Source organism: Bactrocera oleae, chromosome 2, assembly GCF_042242935.1.
Source record: "Bactrocera oleae isolate idBacOlea1 chromosome 2, idBacOlea1, whole genome shotgun sequence".
Lineage (NCBI taxonomy): Eukaryota > Metazoa > Arthropoda > Insecta > Diptera > Tephritidae > Bactrocera > Bactrocera oleae.
The window spans coordinates 67,831,630-67,855,461 of record NC_091536.1 but is presented as its reverse complement, the minus strand read 5'-3'; the positions used below and the strand labels follow the sequence as shown (position 1 = coordinate 67,855,461).

The window sequence follows — 23,832 nt, the reverse complement described above, 5'->3', positions numbered from 1 at the left end:
ACTCGGAGCGTCCATATGCCTGAGATTCTGTTCAAATACCAAATTAAATTTTTAAAACAATATTTTATTTTCTATATTTTATTTGAAAAAAACTATACATCTAAAAATGCACCCTTTACATTAATCTACTCATTTTGCATACAATTTCTAGTCTATAATTACATACGAGTATGTGTAAACATATGTTTTCACTTAACACTTTCTTAAAGCTGCATCTCGAGAGCACACATTTGACTCCAACTCTGTAAATATAGATTTTCAATAATACAATAACAATAATGAACCTGCTTTTCCGTTCATTTAAACTAGCTTCTGCCGTACTTACACATAACTGCCTATTAAGCCACGCACACACACATCCACCTGTAAAGACATTTAACGTTAACCTGTTGAATTCACAATTCACTTCACTTCACTTAAATGGCATCACTGAATTAATGCAATTGTCAATAGTCGCATTACTTTTGATTACCGTTAATTAATTGATTGTCATTTAAGCGCTGATTTTTTCAAGAAAATATTTTCACTCCAAACAAATGTTTGTCGATCTTTCATTTTGCTTTTCTCGCATTTCATTGTGCCTTATTTTGTTTTGTTGCTTGTAAAATGAAAAGCCCGTGGGTAATTAACGCCACTTTAAGGTGGCAGCAATGTGCGGGTTTGTCATATTTCAGAAGCAAAATTGGCAACATATGATACAAGTAGTTGCATATTGTTGTGTAGCGTTTTCAATAGTAAATGATGAAATAATTTGTTTTCTGTTGGCTTTTGCAAGTGCTATGGTAATGATTACATCTATCAATGAAATAATGGGTTCAATGGCTTTAAATTTGAATTATGTTAAACAATCTTTGTTCATTATTTTTCGCTGGATCATAACTACTAGCCAAAGTAAAAATAATATAGAGTTATCAAAGGTATTTAGTTTTAAAAGCTTACAATGTTTAATGATTCCTTAATCTTTTGCAGAACCACTCCAAAACAACTTATACCGTTTTCGGTTGCTTCAAATTTCTAATAATAATTTTTCGTCTATCCATATATGCGAGTATATTGGTACTTCTATGCGATTTCTGTATTCCGAATCATTTTTAAACATCAGTATACTTGCATCCTTGGTTATTTCTTGAAACAGTTCCGAAAAAGCATAACTTCCTATTATAATAAACCAGCAGATTGCATCTTAATAAATGCCTTCTGCAGCTGGAATGATATCACCTCAGTTTGGAAAGCTTGGAAAGATCCTTAACCCAAACAAATTGATTAGTTCGAAATTTACTGAACTTCGTCTAGTTTTGAATCGTAATCTTCCGTCTAAGAACTATCAACTCGGGAGCGTTCCTTAACAGTGCTTTGCAAATATCTTTAGAAAAATATTTAAATACTTGCTGGTTCCTATATAAATTAAGACACCCTAGAAAATTGAATAAATTGTTGTAAGTAATTGCCTTAGCTTTAGACACTTTTTTTATATTTTCTTAATATTGTAGATATTTTGTTTGAATATTCCCTTTCAATTAAATATACTTCTTCTCCACATTCTCTATTGAAATTTGCGTAAAAAGTGATAAAACAAAACATTGCCCAAGAAATGAAAGCTGACCACAATTTAGAGTTCATAGAACTTGAATGCAAATTCGATACAAGTATTTTGATCGCATTTTATCAAGTTTGCTATTTAAATTTAAATTTTGACCATATTAATCTTTGCCTTACAAAAGTAATATAGTGTGGCGATAAAGATAACGTTTGAATACAAATTTCAACTCCATTAACAGTTTTACAAAATCGTTGAAATTATTATGGGGAAAAATTTATAGAATTTTTTTAGAAGACGAGTAAAAACGAGTTCAGTTTCTAACGTAAGCGAATGTGTTGAGTACGCTTTTTATACCCTGGATAGGGCAATATTAAGTTACCCAAGTTACCAAGTTTGTAATACTTAGAAGGAAACGTCGAAGACTCTATAAAATATATGGAAATTATCAGCGTAACAAGCTGATTTGATTTAGCCATGCGGACTAGTCGCCCAGCTTTTGAGATATCGATCTGAAATTTTGCACACGTCCCTTTCTACCCAAGAAGCTGCTCATTTGTCGGAAGCGCCTTTATTGGACCACTATAGCATATAGCTTTCATACAAACTAATTGGATCAAATAAAATTATTTGGATCAAATAAAATTCGCGTAAGAAAAACTTAACGAAGATAATGTTTTTTATTATTTTTGTCATCAGTAGACACCGTATTGTAAACCCGTTAGGCTAATATCAGAATCAACATAACCCAAGTATTTTTATTCATCGAACTATGCTGGCACACAGTTCATTCCGTTAATCGTGGTATTCATCGTGACAAAAGCGCGAATGTCACAGTGTAACTCTTCGAGAAACTTTCTCTCGAACATTCCCCTATTAAATAAATGTATTACAGATCTCTCAGAAATTTATATCAAAATAATTTTACATAAATCATTTGATATCATTTTAATAGCCTGTTTAAATAATAAAGCCAATAAATCTTGGAAAATCACCGCCACCATAACAAATGCATAAAGTTCAACAAACTTGTGAATGGCGCTATCGAATTACCATTCAAATAACAATAAAATAACCGGCAAAGACCACATATGTCTTTTAATAATAACAATGCTTATTGACAAACTATAATTACGCATATTTAACCAAAAATTAACAAAAGTATTTGCATAAAAATACAAATCACAAAGCTGATCAAAATGCCATAAAAACAACCGTTTGACAAAGTGGTAAGGCGAAAAATTCGATGTACATCGTATACACGCGACCAACTGTCACTCAGTCAAGTTTAAGGTCATGTCATCCATAATTGGCTAATTGCTTGGACGTTGCTTGCGCGCCTGCTTGCTGGCCGACTCGCCGCTTATGCTCAAATATGTGCTGGTCACGGCAAAGTGGCTGTGATTTTGTCCATGCCAAATCGTTGCCGGTTATTTCGAGAAACATGTCTACACATGTAGCATATATGTGTATGTGTAGTGGCTTTAACACGTAAATGGCTTTGCATCTTACTAACTAAAAACTGGTTGCTAGCGCTGCGGCTCGTCTGTGAGTATGTCTAATGGCCACATGAAGTGCGGTTCAGCGCTTCACCATTTTCCTTTCCTCTCGTGGGGTCTGTTGTATTTGGTCATTTACGTAGCGACTGCATCAAAACAAGTTCACTCGCACATTCCATGCGATTTCATAGTGACTATTAAGCACACCAAATCAATAATGATAAACTCGCTAATAATCAATGACAGCGATTGGAGAGCGGAGAATGGTAAACATTTCAGGGGCTTGCTACAATATGTTGTTAGGCAACGTGTTATTTTATTTTTTAGTTTTTTTAGAAATCCATAACTGCTGAAAATCACTTATAATAATTTGCTTACATCCTAATATCTTATCATTACTAACATTATTCTATTCAAATGTCATGCTTACACTTTCTTGGCAGTGAGGTTATGTTTTAGTAAGTTACGTTTTCAAATAATGTTGCACTCTAATAGCTGTCTATCATATTTGATGACACCAGTAAAATATTTACAATCGGCCACAATTAAAAAGCTATTAGCGCTTATACGGCACTAGCATAAAAGAAGACTTGTTAAACAGCTTTCCTCTTGATTTATACAAAAAATTTGTAATGTCTTTAATGGATATGCTTCCTGAAAAGTCAAGTGTTGCTTAAGCACATATGTGATTAATTTAGAAACTTAACCGGTTCTTTTTTATTTAAATATATTTTTTATCTTATCGCATAGTCATAATAAATATTCTTTTTCAGATTCATCTGACATCGTCGATTGCAAACTGAAATTGATTCTCGGTTTAATATGGACGCTCATTTTACATTACTCCATTTCAATGCCACAATGGGATGGCGAAGATGAAAGTCAAGTGAATGGATCGGGTCCAACGCCCAAACAAAGGTAAATTTGTAGCATTTTATTGTTATATTCTAACTTCTCGAAGAGATTTCTCACAATTACTTCTATCCAAACTGCTCCGAAATCAATTTTTATACCTTGAACAGGGTATATTAAGTTGGCTAAGAAGTTTGTAAAACCCAGGAGGAAACGTCAGAGAAACTGTAAGTGGTCAGCGTGACGAGATGTGTCAATATAACCATGTCCATCTTTCTGTTCGTCCGTCTGTCTGTATATACGCGAAGTAGTTCCTCAGTTTTTGACATTTCGGTCCGAAATTTTGCATCGCCTTTGGTCGAAACCAACGATATCGGATCACTCTATAGCTACCATACAAACTGACCGATCAAAATCAAGTTCTGGTAGGCAAAACCTTTTTATTTGACAAGAACAACAAAAACATTTGGCATGGATTATTGGACAAGGCAGCGTACAATCTACCAACATATTATTCAGATCGGACCCCTATAACATATAGCTGCCATACAAAGTGACCAATCAAAATGAAGAAAAAGATATTTTTATTTTATACGAAATGCACTTATGAAGGGTATTGTAGCTTCGGCGCAGCCAAAAAACGTTTTTTTTTATATATTAAATTCAACGCCACTACTCCAAAATCTTGCTTCATACCATACTCTGAGCTAGATAAATCTTTGTATATTGATCTGTGAATGGATTCGCGAGATTTATGTGAAATAAAGCTTTCTTCCATATTTTTTAATCGTTTAAGTTTCTGTGCAACCTGCACTGAATACGAATACAATTTAATTTATTACGATGTTATTGTAATATTTTGACCTCCATCCACTAACTATGGCCTAGTTAAATCCAAAATTCTACAATTAAAAGATAAAAATATTCGATAAATCGAACAAACTAGTGTAGTTATAGATCCAATTCCATAATGTTGCCCAACATATGTCTCCGCAATAAAGTTTGATAACTAAGTTTGATATATCTCAAATTACAACTCCGAAGTTTTGAAGTCAAATACATAAATTATTGGAAGCAAGACGTAACTAGATAGCAGATAAAGTTAAAATATATACTCAACCTAACATTTTCTGTTGATAAATTTTTTCTACCACTTACTACATTTAACAACGTCCGATCCGAAAACAAATCGATCTGTGTCATTTTCATTCACTTTACATCCATTCAATTTCAGCAACTTTTTCCTTCCGATATCTTTTGAATCTAAAATAAATTATATTCGTCTCAATTGCCTTCAAAGACTTTACTACAATTATTCCATTCACACTTTTTGCATCATCAAAGCAATATAAGACATATGTCGACGATACTAAACATCTATTAAGAACTTTCAGCATTCGATAAAGTATCGATAAATGCTTACCTCAAGTTATTTCAAATTTTCCATTTCCGATTGTAGATATTCGAAAATCTTATAAATTTTTACAAGAACTGATTTGAGGCATTAAAGAATATTCTTTTCGGACCAAATATAAACTTTTTCCATCTCCTCATTTCTCTTACAGGCTGCTCAACTGGATCCACACTAGAATCCCTGAAATGCCCATCAACAACTTCACCAACGACTGGACCACTGGTAAGGCGGTTGGTGCTTTGGTTGATGCCTGCGCGCCCGGTCTCTGTCCTGACTGGGAGATGTGGGATCCCAAAGATGCTGTACAGAATGCCTCTGAGGCCATGGGTCTCGCCGATGACTGGTTGAATGTGCGTCAACTGATCAAACCCGAGGAATTAGTTAATCCCAATGTGGATGAACAGTCGATGATGACCTATTTGTCACAGTATCCAAATTCTAAGTTGAAGCAAGGTGCGCCGTTGCGTCCCAAGACCAATCCAAATAGGTAAGTTCGTATTTTGAATAATAAAAGCTACAAATTACAGTTAATATATATTTAAATTAAATGATTAAATTTTCGCGTGTACACATTTTAAAACTGAATTAACTGCAACTGGCACGTAACTTTTTTCAACTACAATTCAACTTACTTCTTTCTACGTTTTTTATTTGTCTTCTTAATTAATGTTATGTGTGTGCGCATACTACAAGTATTTTTTATATATTTATTCGAACGCATTGTCGAGCATTATTCTTCGAATATTTTTTTTTTTGATTCTTTGTATAATTCGAAACTGGTTTTTGTGTTGAGGTGCAAAAAAATTAATTAAAGTATTTTTGTTATTTTTTAATTTTTTTATGAATTCTGTTTTTAATTTTTAATTTTTTTTTTTCAAATCGAAACTGGTTTTTGTGTTGAGGTTAATAAATACTAAACGAAATATTTTTATTGTTTTTAATTTCTTTTTATTTATGTGTGTTTAATTTTTTAATTTAATTATTTTTCATTTTAATAATTTTATACAATTTTTTTTTTTACTTCAAAAGTTTTTTGAACTTTTTTTTTTTGCCATTTTCCAATAAAATTGTTTTTAGCTTACAAATACAAATATCTAATAAGTATTTTTTTCTTCCTCATATCTATTTTTTCTTCTGTGCGTTTCAAAATTGTTTATTGGATATTGTTTTTTCACAAAAACTTATGCAAAACATGCAAACAAAAATTTCACTGAATTGAAAAACCTAAAACTCAGCATTCCTCCACCGCGGTAAGTCTGGAATGCTTGCATATTGTTACTTTTAACTGCTCAACGCGGCTAAATAGGCACAGCAAATTGTTTTGTTGCTATTGTTTGGAAAACAGCTTAACCGTTATGTACCAGTTATTTATTTATTTCTTTCGTTATCTTGCTCTTTTTGCTAGCTACATTCGTATTTCAGCGCCTCTCTACTTGCTTGTTTTTAAGTGTCATTATTTACTTTTCTAAAAATGTATATTATGTTAAAATTTTAGTTTTCTTTCTTTTTCTTTCGGCAAATTCGCCTTTCATCGCACTCTGCAAATGACAAAAACCATATGGCAAGCAACTGACGCTATATATATTATATATCATATAATATTTTGTTTTGAGAATTCAGTGTAGTAATTACATCTGAAGAATTTTCGTTCTAACGCACAAATAACGGTATTGAACACCAAAAATATAAGTAATTGCACTTAATAAATAATAACAGCCGCTAATATAATACAATAGGGCAATGCATATATTGAATAATAGAATTCTATGGCACTTAACAGAACTTTACGTAAACTGCAAGAGAAAATAAAATTCATATGTAATGTTAATTAGTAGTAAGCAGCGCTGCTCTCACTAACAGCAGCGGGCATTTGTGTCTGTGTTCTCTTTAAATGCTTCATAAGGCATACAAATTTTTGCATAGCCGCAGGCGCTTATTGTGAAAATAAAATTCAGCGACCGCAGAATAAATATTCTTAACATTCTCTGTTCTGGCGACAGCTCAAATATGTTAAATAACTGCAGTGTGACAGAGAATGTTTACGGAATTGTTTGCTGTAGCCAATGCTAAATATGAAGCTACTCTACTAAAATATTAATAAAAACACACATCAACGGCATTGTTTTGTTTATTAACCTTTGCAGTGATTTAATGGTTAATAAAAAATAATAAAGAAAATAAATAATTACAATACTTATTAATTATTATATTACTAATGTATTTATAAATAAAAAGTTACAAATATTTCAAAAACCTTAACTTGACATTACCTATCAAAAGCTCTACTTTTTGTCTAACAGCCAATGCAGTAAAAATTAACAGAGCACTTGGCTAATAACATATTGCAATTATTTAGGGAAATCAACGGCTAATTAATGAATAATAAACAATTTATTAATAAAAGATGGAAATAAATAAAAATAAATAAATATTTGTTTAAAATTAAACACGAAATCTTTATTTTCCTCTTTTTTATAAAATAAGCTTAATCAAAAAATGTGTTTAACAGAGTTAACAATTTCTGTCGATTAAAAGTTTAAAATATTTTAAGAGAGTTTTCTTAGTTTTAGCAATCGCAAAAACGTAAAAGAAAAAATATAACATATGGAAAAACACTTAAAAAGTTAAAAATAATGAAAATTAAATCAGTGATATTTCAATTAGGGGTTAGGCAAGTCTAGAGCCCTCAAAAAAATTTTAGTTTTGACAATTCATCTGGGAACAAGGACTCGAATTTCTTCCTTTCAGGCTTTCTTAAACATGTACTTGAGTGTGTAAAGTTAAGTCATTTATTATATGGAAATTTGTTACATAATAGCGGCCAGTCTTCAGAATCACCTTTTCAAGAGGATCTCTAAAGGAAGGACGCTGATTCTAGGACTTCGTGTTATCTGAAACCAATTAAGAAACGGGCTCTTAATCTAATAAGACTTGCTAGTAAAGTATAAATGCTTCAAATTAAAAATTTTTTTTTCGCAAAATGGCGGAAACCGCATCGACACTACAGGGTATTGAACATAGAAAACATTTTTCACTATTCCACCAATTAAATAATGTTTTAAAGACCCAAAATTGTACTCTAAGTAAAAAAAATTCTCAAAATTCTCAAAATCCTATACTAATCTAACCCCTTAAGCAGGTCTATTTTTTAACACCGATCTTAATTGCATTTAATTATTCATTGATTACGCTAAAAGTATTGCACTTTTTGTAGTTACACTGATAACAGTAAATTAATTAATTTATTGTAGTTGTTTGCATTTTTTTTATTTCCATAATCAAACTATATTTCTTACGATCTATTTCCAAACAGAGTGCGTGCTTATGGTCCTGGCATTGAACCAATCGGCCCTGTTGTGGGTGCACCAGCCAACTTTACTGTAGAGACTTTCTCCGCTGGCAAAGGTATAGTATACTTTTATAGAGTATTCTTCAATCTTTCAATTCTCCTTTCTCCTTCTCTGCAAACACTTCGTAGGTTCTGTCGATGTCGAAATTGTTTCGCCCAATGGTCAAATCGAAAAAGCCGTTGTACGCTTCAACAATGATAAGAATCTGACCTACTCTATTTCGTATATACCCAAAGCTGAGGGTGAACATAAAGTATTTGTGAAGTTCTCTGGTCGTGACATACCGAAGAGTCCTTTCCCCGTTAAGGTGGAAGGTCATGCTGGGGATGCTTCAAAGGTTAAAGTTACTGGGCCAGGCATACAGCCAGCTGGTGTTACAATTACCAAACCCACTTTCTTCGACATTGATGCCAAAGACGCTGGGCGTGGTGTACCTGAAGTGATCATCATCGATCCGGCCAATCACAAGACTTCCGTGGCGGCTAAGGTGCGGCAACTGGAGAACAATGTGTGGCGTTGTGAATATGTCGCCTCCACGCAAGGTCTACACTCAGTTAATGTCTTCTATGCTGGCAATCCCATACCGAATAGCCCGTTCCCGGTGAAAGTAGCGCCGTTGTCCGATGCACGTAAAGTGCGTGCTTCGGGTCGCGGTCTGCAGGCGAACGGTGTGCGTGTCGGTGATGATGCCGACTTCAAAATTTACACCGAAGGTGCTGGCGAAGGTATACCGGAGGTACGCGTGATCGGACCGGGTGGTGCTAATCAAAATATTGCCTTAACTAAAATTGATGGTTCTACCTACGAGTGTCACTATTTCCCCACTAAAGAGGGTCGTTATGTTGCTATGGTTACTTTTGGTGGTCAAGAGGTGCCAAAGTCACCATTTGAAATTAAGGTTGGACCTAAGAAAGAGTCTTCCATTGTCGCCTATGGTCCCGGTTTGAGTGGCGGTATCATCGGTTATCCCGCCGCTTTTGTTGTGGAAACTAATGGCGAAACTGGTGCACTCGGCTTTACTGTGGCGGGTCCATCGCAAGCAGAGATCGAGTGTCACGACAATGGTGATGGCTCTGCATTGGTCAAATACCATCCAACTGCTGTGGGCGAATATGCAGTACATATTTTGTGCGACAATGAAGACATACCCAAATCACCATTCATTGCACAAATCTTGCCACGCACAGATTTCCACCCTGAGCTGGTTAAGACATACGGCCCGGGTTTGGAGAAGAACGGTGTAACAATTGGTAAACCACAAACATTCACGGTAGATACCTCCAAGGCTGGTTCAGCACCCCTGGAAGTTGTGGTCGAGGATGTGTATGGAAAGAGAGTACCGGTAGATATAAAAAATAACCCAGATGGCACAAAGGCTTGCACATATACACCAACTTCAGGCGTACCACATACTGTGGAAGGTAAGTTAAATGTTTAAAAGAATTTTATAAAGTTGATTTCTCATAATTTTTCTTCATCACAGTCAACTATGGCAGCGTGGCTACACCCAATGCCCCATATCGCGTCTACGTGGGCATTCCAATCGATGCCAATAAAGTACAGGCATTCGGTCCCTGGTTGCAGCCTGGCGTGCGACCTAATGCACCCACACATTTCAATGTAGATGCACGTGATGCCGGTGATGCCGAGTTGAAGGTAAAGATCGTACACGAGGAGACTAAAGTTGAAGTGCCATGCCGCATTATCGATAACGAAGATAACACCTACACAGTAGAGGTCATTCCACCCACCAAGGGTGCCTACACTACCACCATGACTTATGGCGGTCAACCTGTCCCACTCGGCCAAAAGGTGCTTGTGGAGCAAACATTGGATGTTACCAAGATCAAAGTTGACGGTCTCGAACCAAGTAAGTACACAGTGCTTTTAATGCTTTATCTCGCTCTCTCATTTTTCACCTATGCATATCTGAGTTATATTGTCGAAACCAAAAAAAAAAAAAACAAAGAAAAGAAAACAAAATAGCAATGGTTCAGTCAATTTAAGTGATAGTTTACAACAAGATACAAGAACAATACAAGGTCATCATCTAAGCCCAAACACTTTCGTTACAAACTTATTCACGTACAAGCTGCACCATTGAATAGTCTCCAGCAGTTCCGCATCATTACGCGTGGGCTGCCGAAAGCGGATCTTGCCGTCACCATTACCAGTCCATCAGGCAGTCGCATACGCGCACACGTCATCCCCACCGCTGAGGGATTCCTCGTCAATTTCACACCCACTCAACTGGGTGAATACCTGCTAAGCATCTGTTTTGGTGGCACACCGATTGCGCCACGCCCATTCCGCCTACAATGTCTCAGTGGCAGCGATTCTAATAAAGTGCGCGCCTTCGGATCCGGCCTGGAGCGTGGTCTGGTAGCACAACCAGCTGAGTTTATAATAGACACACGTGGCGCCGGTCAAGGTGGACTCGGTGTGACTGTAGAGGGTCCCTGTGAGGCTGCGATTAATTGTCGGGACAATGGGGATGGCACTTGCAATGTCGCCTATCTACCGACAGAAGCCGGCGACTATACTGTGAACATCACATTCAACGAACGTCACATCAGCGGTTCACCATTCCAGCCGGTCATAATGCCACTGCCGAACCTACAAAACACGCGCGTGAGTGGTATTGGCATACAACCACATGGTAGGATATTCAAATTTACGCAGGCATCGAATTATTTGCGTTCGATGTAGTTCTGATGCTTCGCCGTTACTGTTGTCAGCCAACCCGCAAGCGCATGCGTGACTCAAATAAGTACGATCAGAATAAAGGCCAACGCAATATTGAAATTTTTTTGAAAAAAAAACAAAAACAGCAAACGCCTACAAAATTAACCAAACGCTTTTGTGTGCCACAACAACTGGTCTTCCAAGCCAAACCAGTCTTACTTAACTCAAGCATTTAGTGTGTTCGTTCGTTCGTTATTTGCAAACTAATCACAAATCTAACAGTTATTATAAATATTATATTTGAAAGCATGTAAGCCCCGCCAGAGTGAGTTCGTAAGCCACCCAGTCATGGAATCTCGAACGCATGGCGAAAGCTTTGCGTAAACACTTACGAAGCGTATTCGGCAGCAGTTTTATATTTGGGTCGTACTGAGCCTTAGTTCGTTTACATGCGAAGTGACGTGAAAGTTAACAGTTCGGCTAATCAAAATAGATCGTTAGCTTTCACACAGCTTCGTACGTATACGCTGTTTCCTTCACTTTTACACTAATCGCATTTAAATGTTCTCTTCTATCATTTGTGTTATACGTTATTCGGCTCATTCGTTTTGTAACAATTCACTAATACAACTCATCTATCGCTTCACAGGCGTCATTATGAATGCACCCACCGACTTCATGGTTGACATGAGCAAAGTTGGCAGCGATATCGACTCAACGAAACTCTCCTGCGCCATCTTCGATCCTAAGGGTAATGTACTTCCTAGCAAGATTGTTTCGGGTCCATCCGATGATATCTTTCGCGTCGCCTACACACCCTTCGAGGCTGGCCGTCACACCATTGAGCTGCTCTACGACAACATTCCTGTGCCTGGTTCCCCATTTGTGGTGCATGTGAAGAGCGGTTGTGATCCGTCACGTTGCAAGGCTTACGGTCCGGGACTGGAAAAAGGTCTGACAAATCAACAAAACAAATTCACAGTGGAAACACGTGGTGCCGGCAATGGCGGTCTATCGCTGGCTATCGAGGGCCCATCCGAAGCGAAAATGACTTGCACCGACAATCGCGACGGCAGCTGTGATGTCGAGTATTTGGCGACAGATCCCGGCGAATACGATATCACTATACGTTTTGCTGACAAGCACATACCTGGCTCGCCGTTCCGCGTGTTAGTCGAAGAGACTGTAGATCCCAGCAAGGTGAAAGTATACGGACCCGGCATTGAGCATGGTGAAGTGCGCGAAAGTGTACCAACATATTTCAATGTGGATGTTAGCGAGGCCGGACCTGGACGCATAGCCGTCAAATTGACCAACTCGGAGGGCATACCCGTGGATAATCTGCGCGTTGAAGACAAGAGCAACGGTATATATGCGGTGCACTATGTGCCGCCCAAACAGGGTTCAGTGCTCACATGCCAAGTGAAGTTCGCCGACGAAGAGGTGCCATGCAGGTAAAGCATATCTTATAATTCGTTTTTTGCAACTTTCACTGAATATTTTTTAACTTTATATTTCACAGTCCCTTCGTAATGACCGTTTTCCCCAAATCGGAGGCAACTAAGGTAAAAGTTAAGGGCGTAAATGAGAAGAAGAAGACACCCGCATCACTACCAGCCGAATTCGAGATCGACACTAAAACTGCCGGTCAAGATGACATTAATGTCGCGATCAAGAACCCGAAAGGTAAACAATTGGCGCCACGCATGGAAGAGGTCGGCAGCGGTACATATGTTGTGTCGTTTGTGCCCGACGAATGTGGCACCTATCACGTGAGCATCAAGTATGGCGATAAAGATATTGACGGTTCTCCCTTCAAACTCGAAGCATTCCCCACCGGTGAGGCGAAGAAGTGCAAATTGGTCGAAGAGGCGCCGAAAATACAAGCCTCAGGCAGCAAGAGTCACCTAACGGTGGATGCGCGTGACGCGGGCGATGGCGCGGTCACATGCAAGATCACTGATCACAAGTCCGGACGGTACGTAGTGCTTTAGGGGGAGTGAGAGGGGGTGGGGAGTAACTAGAATTGGTGTATAATGTGTTGTTAATTATTTTTTAATTATTTTTTATTTCATTTTGATTCACAGCGAAATCGTCGATATCGATGTGTTGGAGAAGGATGGCTTCTTTGACATTTTCTACGCGCTCACGGATCCCGGTGATTATGATATCAATGTGAAATTCGGCGGCAAGGACATACCCAATGGTAGCTTCGCCATAAAGGTAGTTTAAACATTTTCATGCAAAATTTTCAAAAGTGAAATTATGCTAAGCCAAAGAAAAGGGTTGAAATGGCAACCACAAGAGTGAAACACTAGTCAAGAAGTATGCGCAGAAAATCTTAAATTAGCAATTATTTTCGAACTAAGCTAAAAAACAAAGTTGACCACAAATAAATTGAAAAAAATTATTTATATTATTAAATGTGTCATTGTCTTGTCATAAGTGACATTTGTTATGTGTATGACCACAAATAAATTGAAAAAAATTATTTATATTATTAAATGTGTCATTGTCTTGTCATAAGTGACATTTATCATGTGTTAAACGTAAGAACCAATTACAGTTACAGCACAAATACACGCAAACAATTTCAGTAAATATTTTTAAGCAGATTATTTACTATGTTAAGCAACAATTAGGTGAAACAATTTGCTTAAAAACCTTTAAAGAAAATTTATGCAACAAACAATACTTTTTTTACACATTCAAGAAAATTTGTAGAACTTTGTAAAACTGATGAATATGACATAAATAAATAAAATAAACAAATTTGGTACTCAAGAGCACCACAAAAAAAACAAAAAAAACAATACTCGTAATTAGTTTCAATGAACATGTGCAGTAGCGTGAAAAAAATGTCCAGTAATGCGCGCTTCTTTTACACAAAATTTATGATTTTTTTTGTATACATTTTTACGCTTTGTTGCTTCAAATTTATTTGCTGCCTATTAATTTTATTTCTTTTCATAAATAAATAAATTTATTAATGCCTTTTAGTATTTATTCATACCATTTTAAGTTGATTGTGTGTCTTTGTACTATAACATTTTGTTGCTGCGATTGGTTCGTGCGTTTGCGCAAACATGCCGACAGATAGACAGACAAACATACAGACGCACAACAACTCAAGCAACGACACGTTGAAATTTTGTTTAATATTTATGTTTGTTTTGTTTTATTTTTTTTTTTAATTCCACACTTTGAGAAGATTTTTTTAATATAACACAAAACTAATTAAAATTTAAATGAACTAAAAAATTTTGATTTAACACACAAATTAATTAAGAATTAATTAATTAAAAGTTGTTTAATTTAACAAAAAATTAATTAAGGCCTAATTAAATAATTGCTAATTTAATGAGTACACTCTGGTGTTAACCGTTATGTGTAATTTGCCAAATTAAATGAACGCTTTCTAGCCGCCGCCTTTTTCGTGTGCTTTCGCAATTTTTAACGGCACATAAGTGCAAAATGCAATGACATACACACATATATACATATATATATTTTACACATATGTACATATATAGATGCATATATGTATGTACGTAACTGCAATGCAAAGAATTTGACTGCGTCATCGTATTTTAGAATACCTCTACTTTATTGCACAGCGTTTAGCAGCGCTTTTAAATGTCTGTCTCGCCGTTGAATGCATCTAGCTATAAAACTAAATATAATATTTGCCTTAATTTACAAAAACATGCATTTTAGCCCAAAATAAATAAGCAAAATTTTAGCAATAATAATAACAACATAAATATTTTTTCAACATATGCAACGACTTCTATATAGCCTATGTATGTATATATATGTAGGTGTTGCGTGAAATGTGTCTAGGTCAATAAATATTACTTTACGCTCGATTTTCTAAGGAATTTATTTAAGATTTTTTGAAAAAAAATACCTTTATTCGTTTAAGAACTTATTTTAAACTTTTAACTAATGGTCTCATTAATAACGGTACATCATTCAACGCTATACCACCTAATTTATATTAAAAAAAAATTTTAGTTCTGGTTTCATGGTGGAAAAAAGAATTTAGTATTTGACCAAAGAAAATATTGTTATTGAAACAGTTAAAGCCCAAAATAATATCCGTTGTACATTTTGCCATAAAGTTGCAACAAACTCGAGTTTCATCATTTGTGCTTATGAGCATGTATAAAATGTTATCCTTAGCGTGTTCCGGTAATTAAGAGTTTAATTCCTCATATTGTACCCTGAGCAGGGTACATTAAGTTTGCCACGAAGTTTGTAACACCCAGATATAAATGTCAGAGACCTTATAGAGTATACTCGTATCTCTCCCCAAGAAGCCGGTCATTTGTCGGAACCGCCGATATCGGGCCACTATAGAATATAGCTGCCAAAAAAAATTATCGATCAAAATCATGTCGTTGTATGGAAAAATTTTGCATTTAACGGAATGTCTGCACAAAATTTGTCAGACACATTTTTCTAAAGCAATGGTAAAAGAAATTTTTCAGATCGAAATATTATAGCATATAGCTGCCACACAAACTGACCGATCAAAATAGAGTTTTTGTAGAAAATCTTTTGTATTTGTGCACCTCTTTCTTGTTTATCTATAATGAAGTCCTGAACTGTTCCAAAATTTCATCGACATTTTTAAAGGAAAGCACCTTCATTCATACTACTAATTTTAGTTGCGGAACAGAGTAACACCTCCATAAACACGAAAAGAGTAGTGTTACGGACAAGTTAAAACACACTTATGCAATAAAAGCGATTTAGAGATTATTAATCATAAAAATATTATAAATTACTTTGGAAATTAATATTTATCGCCATTGAAAATTTCTACATAAAGCAAAGCATATATCGTTTGGATATTAAAAAAACCATTTCTTAAACTCGAACTTCCAAATCACAACAATTTTCCCTTTTATGGGCTTAAAACTGAGTTTTCATCTTTCTTTAAATGTCTGCTTTTGATAGCTCGTTTTAGTTCAACACTTAACTGAGTGCAAGCTTAGAAAGTTAAAACGATGCAAGCGTTTCGTATATTTATAGATTATATTTTCTAGAAGCCTTAGACATTCTAAAATACAATCAAATAAAATGTATAAATAATATCAAAAGTACTCCCTGCACCATAATTCTCCTTTCTTGGCGAACTATGTGTGTCTTCGAATTTCTGAGAAGGTAGAAAACATATATAATATAATAGATATCTTAAGTATTTTCTATGACATCGAAATTATCAAACTTTCTTTTTGGATCATTAAGATCATCTAACAACGAGACGAATTCTTAGAATAATTAATTTAAAAAGTAAACAAAGAATAGATAATGGGAGAAATTACTTAGAACTAAAAAGTCCTTTTGATACCACCGAACAAATAAAAAGAGAAAGAAAAAAAATAACCACTAAAGTATTGTGAAAACACAAAGAACTCACAGTAAAATTCGCAGATTCCAGGCATACTTAGAACATAGCCTTTCAAAAGCAGGAAATTAAAGAAATAATTATAATTTAGAAACATTTAAAACCGTAGAGAGAGATATTAAAACCAAAACTTACTAGATTTTAATCCAGAATACAACTGAATATAATAACTACTTCGGCAACTGCCTATTTCAATCTGTGTAGTTAATATGATATTATCTTTCCAATTAAATATTAAGATAGCACTTTTGCTTCCACAATAATATCCATCTCTTGTTATATAACAAAATGTTTAATTAATTTACCGTCTATATAAACTATAAATTTAAGAACATTGCCTATAATACCCTGCACAGAAATGGATAATTAATTATTGGCATGTTCATTACTGGGCAATGCGCCCAAATGTGCCGCTATCACGCGCCAAGTCAGCAGTCGAGCAAAACTTAACAAATAACTAAGAAACAACACCAAAGTCAGCGATCATATGTTGGAGATCACTCTTCGTTTTTTGATACAAAAGTTAGACGCAAATTTCTGTTTAATTTATTATTTTAAAAACAGCACATAGTCACTGTCTAATTGCTAATTATTTAAGATTAGCAACGTGTGTGCGGACTTTTGTCACAGATATACTTCCTGATAATAAAATCTGGCATATGTGCATATTCTTTAGGTGAAAAAATAAATTTTTTTCTGTATGTAATTTGGTGTGTGTATTCCTCGCATTTGACGCGCAAAGTGATTGGCAAATGTCAAGTGAGATTTTTCTACTTCGAGCGTTAAGAAGTCTGGCAAATGAAGAAGACTGTCATACGAAAACGCACCCAAAAGAAAGTCATGTGCATAAATATTAAAAGGTGTTTTGTTTTGTGTTGCTTGTTAATGAAACATATATTCCAAAAAAACTTATTTTTTAAGAAACTTTTTCATTAACAAGTTGTAAAACAAATTTTCTAAAGGTAAGGCAAAGTTTTCTGAAATTTGTATTCAATAAATGTTTTTTTTTTTTTTTTTGATAGTGACATTAATTATTTTATATTATCTCTTAGTTTTTTTAATGCACACTTTACACATTTTAAAAAGTCAAATATTTTTCTTTTCTATTGAAAAATTTTATTATTTAAGACTCGATTTTAAAAAGCAGTTTTACTTAAATTGTAACCTTAAATTGGTTCACTGAATAACATGAGCCAGCAGGTCGTATGAGTAACATGAAGTAGTAATGCTTTTTAATCAGATTTTCTCACAGATATTTATTCAACTTTTTCTAAGTAAATTAATTAAGAAAATCTTCAACAAAAAGGTTTTCTTTAAACGAATTTTAATATGATTTTTGTCAAATAATTTTTTTTTTTAATTCTTAATTATATGCTTAAGATTGAAGTTTTTATTTTTTATTTTTAATCCAGTATGCGGGGTAAACATTTTTTTTATCGCGTATTTAAGATTACACAAAAAACAAAATTTGAATTCAAATGTTATGAGTAACATTCATTAATGATTAGTGAGTAGAATACTACATAGTTGATAAATTTTCGAATTCAAAAGTATGCAATATGTTCATAAATATAACAATTTAGCCAAAATTAGAAATATTTTTCTTAAACGAGCCTTACATATAGAACCAAATTTATTTTGTTAATGTGAAAATCTGAGCACAGATGCTAAATAGTTTTATATTCACGTAATACTTTCGCTTAAATACTCACAAGCTTACACTTCCCGAAATTATATTTTGGATCCCGGTACCAACACTATTTAAGGAAAAATCGATTTTTTTTAAACTTTTTTTTATGTTAAGTAAAGTTTTTGAAATGTAATTAATACTTTTTTAGTAACATTAATTAAATATTCACACGCTTTCACTTCCCAAAAATATAATACACATTCCGGTATCAGCATTGCGTCAGAAAAATTTGTTCTAGCTGTTTTGATATTTCAAACTCTTTTTAAAATTTTTCGTTTAAGGTACATTTTTTTAAATTTAATTTTGAACACCTTTTAGTAACCAAAAATTGGCGCACCCTATATTGGCCTATATACAAGTATGATATATACAAGTATATGGTACTTCGAAAATTTGTTTTCTTTTTGATATTAAAAATAATTTTGTAATTTATTATCCCACGAAATGTTATGAAATTAAATATGATAAATTATTGTTCTGACACAGTATAAATGTGTGAATATAATATCTAAAGTACTGTGTAATTAAGGGCATGAAAAAATTGATTTCAGATAGCAGACATATAATTTTCGAAAAATATAATACACTGCCTTAGATTTTCTTTTATAATTTCTTTATATATAAGAAAAATTTTTTTTTGAATATTAGCCTATATATCGCATGTTAAATCTAAAAATAGCACAAATCAAAAGTAAGGAGAAAACAAAAAAATCAATTTTGTATAGGAAAATCTTAAAAAAAAGTGTTACTTAACGAACGATATACAAAATTTTCGAATAATGATTGTTCCGCGATATAACTTAAAATTTTGATCTAAACTGAATATATTCAAGTAGACTCCAATAACACAACCAACACCTCAAAGATTACATCTAATTAAATATGGGAAAGTACTCTTCGGTTATCTTTAGCCGTGTTCGATTCGTCTCTTTTCTTGCTGCTATGTCAAAATATTAAAATGACAAATTTTATCAAGCTAAAATCAAGACATGTTTTTAAAGTGATAAACCTTGAGAGTTTTCTGCCTCCCTTTAATTATACAAGTTCATTATATTTATCCCAGGTTTTTGTTCGATTCGCTACTCTGCAAAGTATAACGAACGAATAAGAAAGGTGTTAAACACGCACAAGCCGGTAAAACTGTGCTTTTTCAATCAAATACTATAATAATGCCAAATGAATTCCAGCTGCGGTTAGAGATGTGTTGTATGCATTGATATTTAAAATATATCGACTTTGCAAAATTTTACGTCATGCCATTTTAGTACTTAATATACCAAATAATACCAAAAGTGGTAAGCATCTGCACTCAGCGGTGGTTGAATACTCTGCTGGGTTGAAATTTAGAAACTCATTTCTTTTGGGCAATTTAGAAATTTTCAAAATGTGTCGAAATTCGAAATACCGAGCTTAAAAGTGTTGACAGCCGCAGTAAAAATTGAGTATTTCAAAAAATTATAATTTCGTAATAATAAAATATGTACATATACATGCATGTACATCGAGCGATTTTTTATGTATAAAAATATGATAGGTTTGTATAAATGCGCACATAAGCATTCAGATTTGTTTATACCTATACACCCACAAAATAATTTGCGGCAAAAATGTTGCATCAACAAAATAACAAAATATCGAGAATATGCAACAGCTGCAATATGCCACCTCCCACAACATTTACAAACACCATTTATATATACAACAAAATATACATAAATATTTTATTCGAAACTCACTTAAAAACAAATTCGAAATTTTTCAATGAGGACAAAGTCATCGGAAAATAATTGCATACGCTTAACTATAATTACAATACTTGCTATGTACAAGCATATACTTGTATATAGAAATTCAGGTATGCATATTACATTATTACAGTACCGCATATATACTTTAGCAGTTTGTTATGTGTGGACCGAGCATTGACTGCTTGTGTGTCGATTAAAGGGGCGCTAGACCGTACTGCGGTATGCCATATGGTTGTTGTTTCTGATTTGTTTTTTTTTTTCAAAAAAAGTTTGTTTACAATTTACACTGCATATTTGTACGTAACGGTATGCCTATTGAAATATAAGAGTGCCCAGGTTCATACACGTATCAAAATTTTAATGATAACTTAATGATAAAGTAGACTTCCCGAAACACTTCTGCAACATTTTCAACTATTCATTAGCCGGAAACACAAAATTTCAAGTAAATTACTTGTTAAATTTTTTTCCATGGTCACTAATGAAACCCAAGAAAAAAAAATATTATTCGATTCGGCTTGTGGTTTTCGATTTCGAATCAGATAGTATTAAAGAGGTAAAACTATTTCTGAGCAAGCAAGTAAAGTTTTACATAAATAAAATGCTTAAATTTCCATCATTGCTTAAAGAGTTTCCCCAATTTATGAACCATAGGACATTATTCAACACTTCTCTGTACGCTTATATATTGTAGATAATATGAGTTTTAGATTTTAAAAATATTTTTATCCTCGTTGAGTGGTAGGTTCCTCAGTGAAGTAGAGCTCAAAGATGATCCATATTCGGTTCCAAAGTCAAATGTACTATATGTCGTGGGTTCGTGCAAGTCATCCACTCACCACTGTTAACGTTACCCTCAACTCAAAGTAAGGGAATTAGTGCTGTGAGATAGCTGAGGTTCCTAACATTAATTTTGGCACAACTCATGGTTTATGTTTTGTGTATGAAATTCAATGATACCAAATTTGTATTCAAAAATTATATACAATAATATAATTTGTATAATAGAAACAAAAACATAGCCGTTTTTTGCTTCAAATTTGCATTTCTGTGGCAATTCCATGATATTTACACTATTCGCTTCGGAGGACATGCCAGACATCAAATGAGGGCTTTCAAAGTATTTTTCCAAAAAATTAAAAGGCCAACTCAGCTCAGGCCCACACCAACTGTATTCAAAATTCAATTAGTCATCGGAATCGGATTAATAATATTATTTTTTCTATATGAAAGGCGATCTAGCGAAATCCGAAACAACTGTAGCAGTGAATTTTTTCATCATTTTATTTTTCGATACGCATGTTCTTTGAAAACGTCTGATATATTTACATATTGGTAAATATATACAATTTAGTTATATTATTACTCAAGTTAAGGTTATTGTGCAAACGCCCCCTGAAGATTCAGTTTTAGCCCCAAACATATTATCTGAGGTAAAGAAGCTTTTTGTTTTCAATTTTAATCCTGCTGAAATCGTTTTACTTTTCTGGAGTATTTAATATGGAATTTTTGATATTTTGCAATAAATTCTTTATCTCTAAAGCAAATACTCGTAGATCTACAACTTTGAAAATATTATATTCTCATACAACGGACTGTATTCATAGTACACCATGTCGTATGAGCAACACAGAATGTATAAAACACTTCTATAAATGTTCAGGTCATTTGATATATTATATACCTTTAACTGCGTATAACTTTTAAAGGAAAATTTATAGGACAAATATCAACAAAACATTTTTGTAGGGCAGACAATTTTGTGTTAGAATATAACATTTTTAAAGTTGTAGAATTACTTGTTTAATGCAAAATATCACAAAATCTCCTGTTACATATGTATATGAAAATAATGACTTGTTTTTTTTGAGGGCAAAAGCTGAAACTTCAGGGGTCGTTTGCAAACACACAATCAACTTGGGAAATAATGGACACCCTAATGTACATACATATGTATGTAATGTATATCCATCATACCCACATGTTAATTTGGCATTTTCAACACGAATATCTTGCACACTTAAATATAATATAATTAAAATCAAAAAAATAAAATTTAAAATTTATACATTTTTCGAAATTTCAATTAATTTTGGTTTCACTGCTACACCAACAAACACACCGATATATTCTTCGAAGCAAACAGACACACATTCCCACTTACTACCGCTGCGGGTGATGCATTCAGAAAATTTTTGATTTGAATAAAAGTATTTTTGATTGTGAGCAAAAATAAAAACACATAAAAAAGTTGCTTTCGGAAGCCAACAATATCTAATAATGGCAGCCACTTTAGTTGCTATGAATGTGTGTGTGTGGTTGTTTTGCTTGCAATTTCCGCTGCCGGTAATATTAAATACATAAACATTTCTAATAAATATATACATGAATAAATATTTGTATGTACATATGGGCGCCTGCATACTTCAATGCCGCCGCAGAGCTCGTGACAAGTCAGGCATTACCCGCAATCACCACTAACGCAATGTCCGCCCACCGACAGTAGACGACAACTGTTGTCGGGACACATTATAAACATATAAATATGTATGTGTTTGTGTTTGTGTGTAGGTAAATGCAACAACACATAACGGTACACATATACCAAGTACTAGTAGAAACTACTTGGTAACACAACTCAACGCTCGGTCAACCAATTGTCCTGGCTCACCTAAAAACACACACACACTCACTTACACACATGACTACACACTTATGCCTAGATACATTGCAATTGAAATATCACTTTCACGATCGTATTTTGACGATCGCCTGGCTTTCGTCTTCACCTAGTCCGTCCGTTTTGTAGCCAACCATAGCCAGCGGCCAACATCACTGGCAGCCATCGTCATACGTTACAACCAAAGTCGCCACCATTGACGAGCGAGATCGTGTCGAGAGTGTGTGAACATTTCCAATTGAAGCTTTGTACGCTGCAAACAAGTGTCTACTAAACGCAAAGTCGCAAAGTGTTCGAGGCGAAGCGAAAGTAGTCCGTTCACTACAAGTGTTTTTGGTATTGGCCAGAGAAGTTTCTAAGTTCCCCACAAATTAATCGACTTTTGTGCTTGTGAAAGGAAAAGAAGAATATATAGAGAATAAAAAATAAATAACTGCAAACCCTTGACGTTTCTTGCAGTGCTTTGATACATACAACAAATACACGTACGGTTGATATAAAGGTTGGTGTGCAAATTGTACTGAAATTGCTAATTTCGAAAATACTCAATATATTGATCAATTGAAAATATACAACAAAAAAATATCGATTTGCAAGCATAATATTTAAATATACATATTTGTGTGTATTGTGTTTCGAATGTGTATGTCTCGCAAATGAGATTTCAGCAATCGTTGGGTGGTAAGCTATTAGTAAATAAGGGCGATGCAGCATTTGGTAGTCGGTTGTTGCATTTACCGATAAAATATACTTTATTAGTTACAGATATACTTGTACCATATATACATACATTTTCCGATCGATTTGTGCTGACAGACAGTATACAATGTGATGATGACAAATGCATTAAGCATAAAATATAAAATTGTATATAAAACAATATCTACGTTTTTATAGTTTCAAAATATATTATTTCTATTTAGATTTGTATCGAATCTATATACATGTTTTTATATCTACT

At 34.1% G+C, this 23,832-nt stretch overlaps 1 protein-coding gene across 7 annotated transcripts in view; it reads left to right on the top strand.

Annotated features, from left to right (window-relative positions):
- cher (filamin protein cher) overlaps positions 1 to 23,832 on the top strand; it is a 93,614-nt gene that overhangs the window by 37,074 nt on the left and 32,708 nt on the right. For 3 of the 7 annotated variants that reach the window (XM_036368356.2, XM_070105548.1, XM_036368350.2), the window contains 10 exons: positions 3,810 to 3,954; positions 5,454 to 5,789; positions 6,538 to 6,552; positions 8,616 to 8,707; positions 8,781 to 10,073; positions 10,136 to 10,522; positions 10,745 to 11,311; positions 11,987 to 12,791; positions 12,860 to 13,315; positions 13,425 to 13,560. In XM_036368356.2, the coding sequence (XP_036224249.2) occupies positions 3,810 to 3,954; positions 5,454 to 5,789; positions 6,538 to 6,552; positions 8,616 to 8,707; positions 8,781 to 10,073; positions 10,136 to 10,522; positions 10,745 to 11,311; positions 11,987 to 12,791; positions 12,860 to 13,315; positions 13,425 to 13,560 (4,232 nt within the window). Of the gene's footprint in view, positions 1 to 3,809; positions 3,955 to 5,453; positions 5,790 to 6,537; positions 6,553 to 8,615; positions 8,708 to 8,780; positions 10,074 to 10,135; positions 10,523 to 10,744; positions 11,312 to 11,986; positions 12,792 to 12,859; positions 13,316 to 13,424; positions 13,561 to 23,055; positions 23,374 to 23,832 lie in introns of those variants that run through there. The other 4 variants (XM_070105546.1, XM_036368353.2, XM_070105547.1 and 1 more) reach the window with 4 other exon arrangements.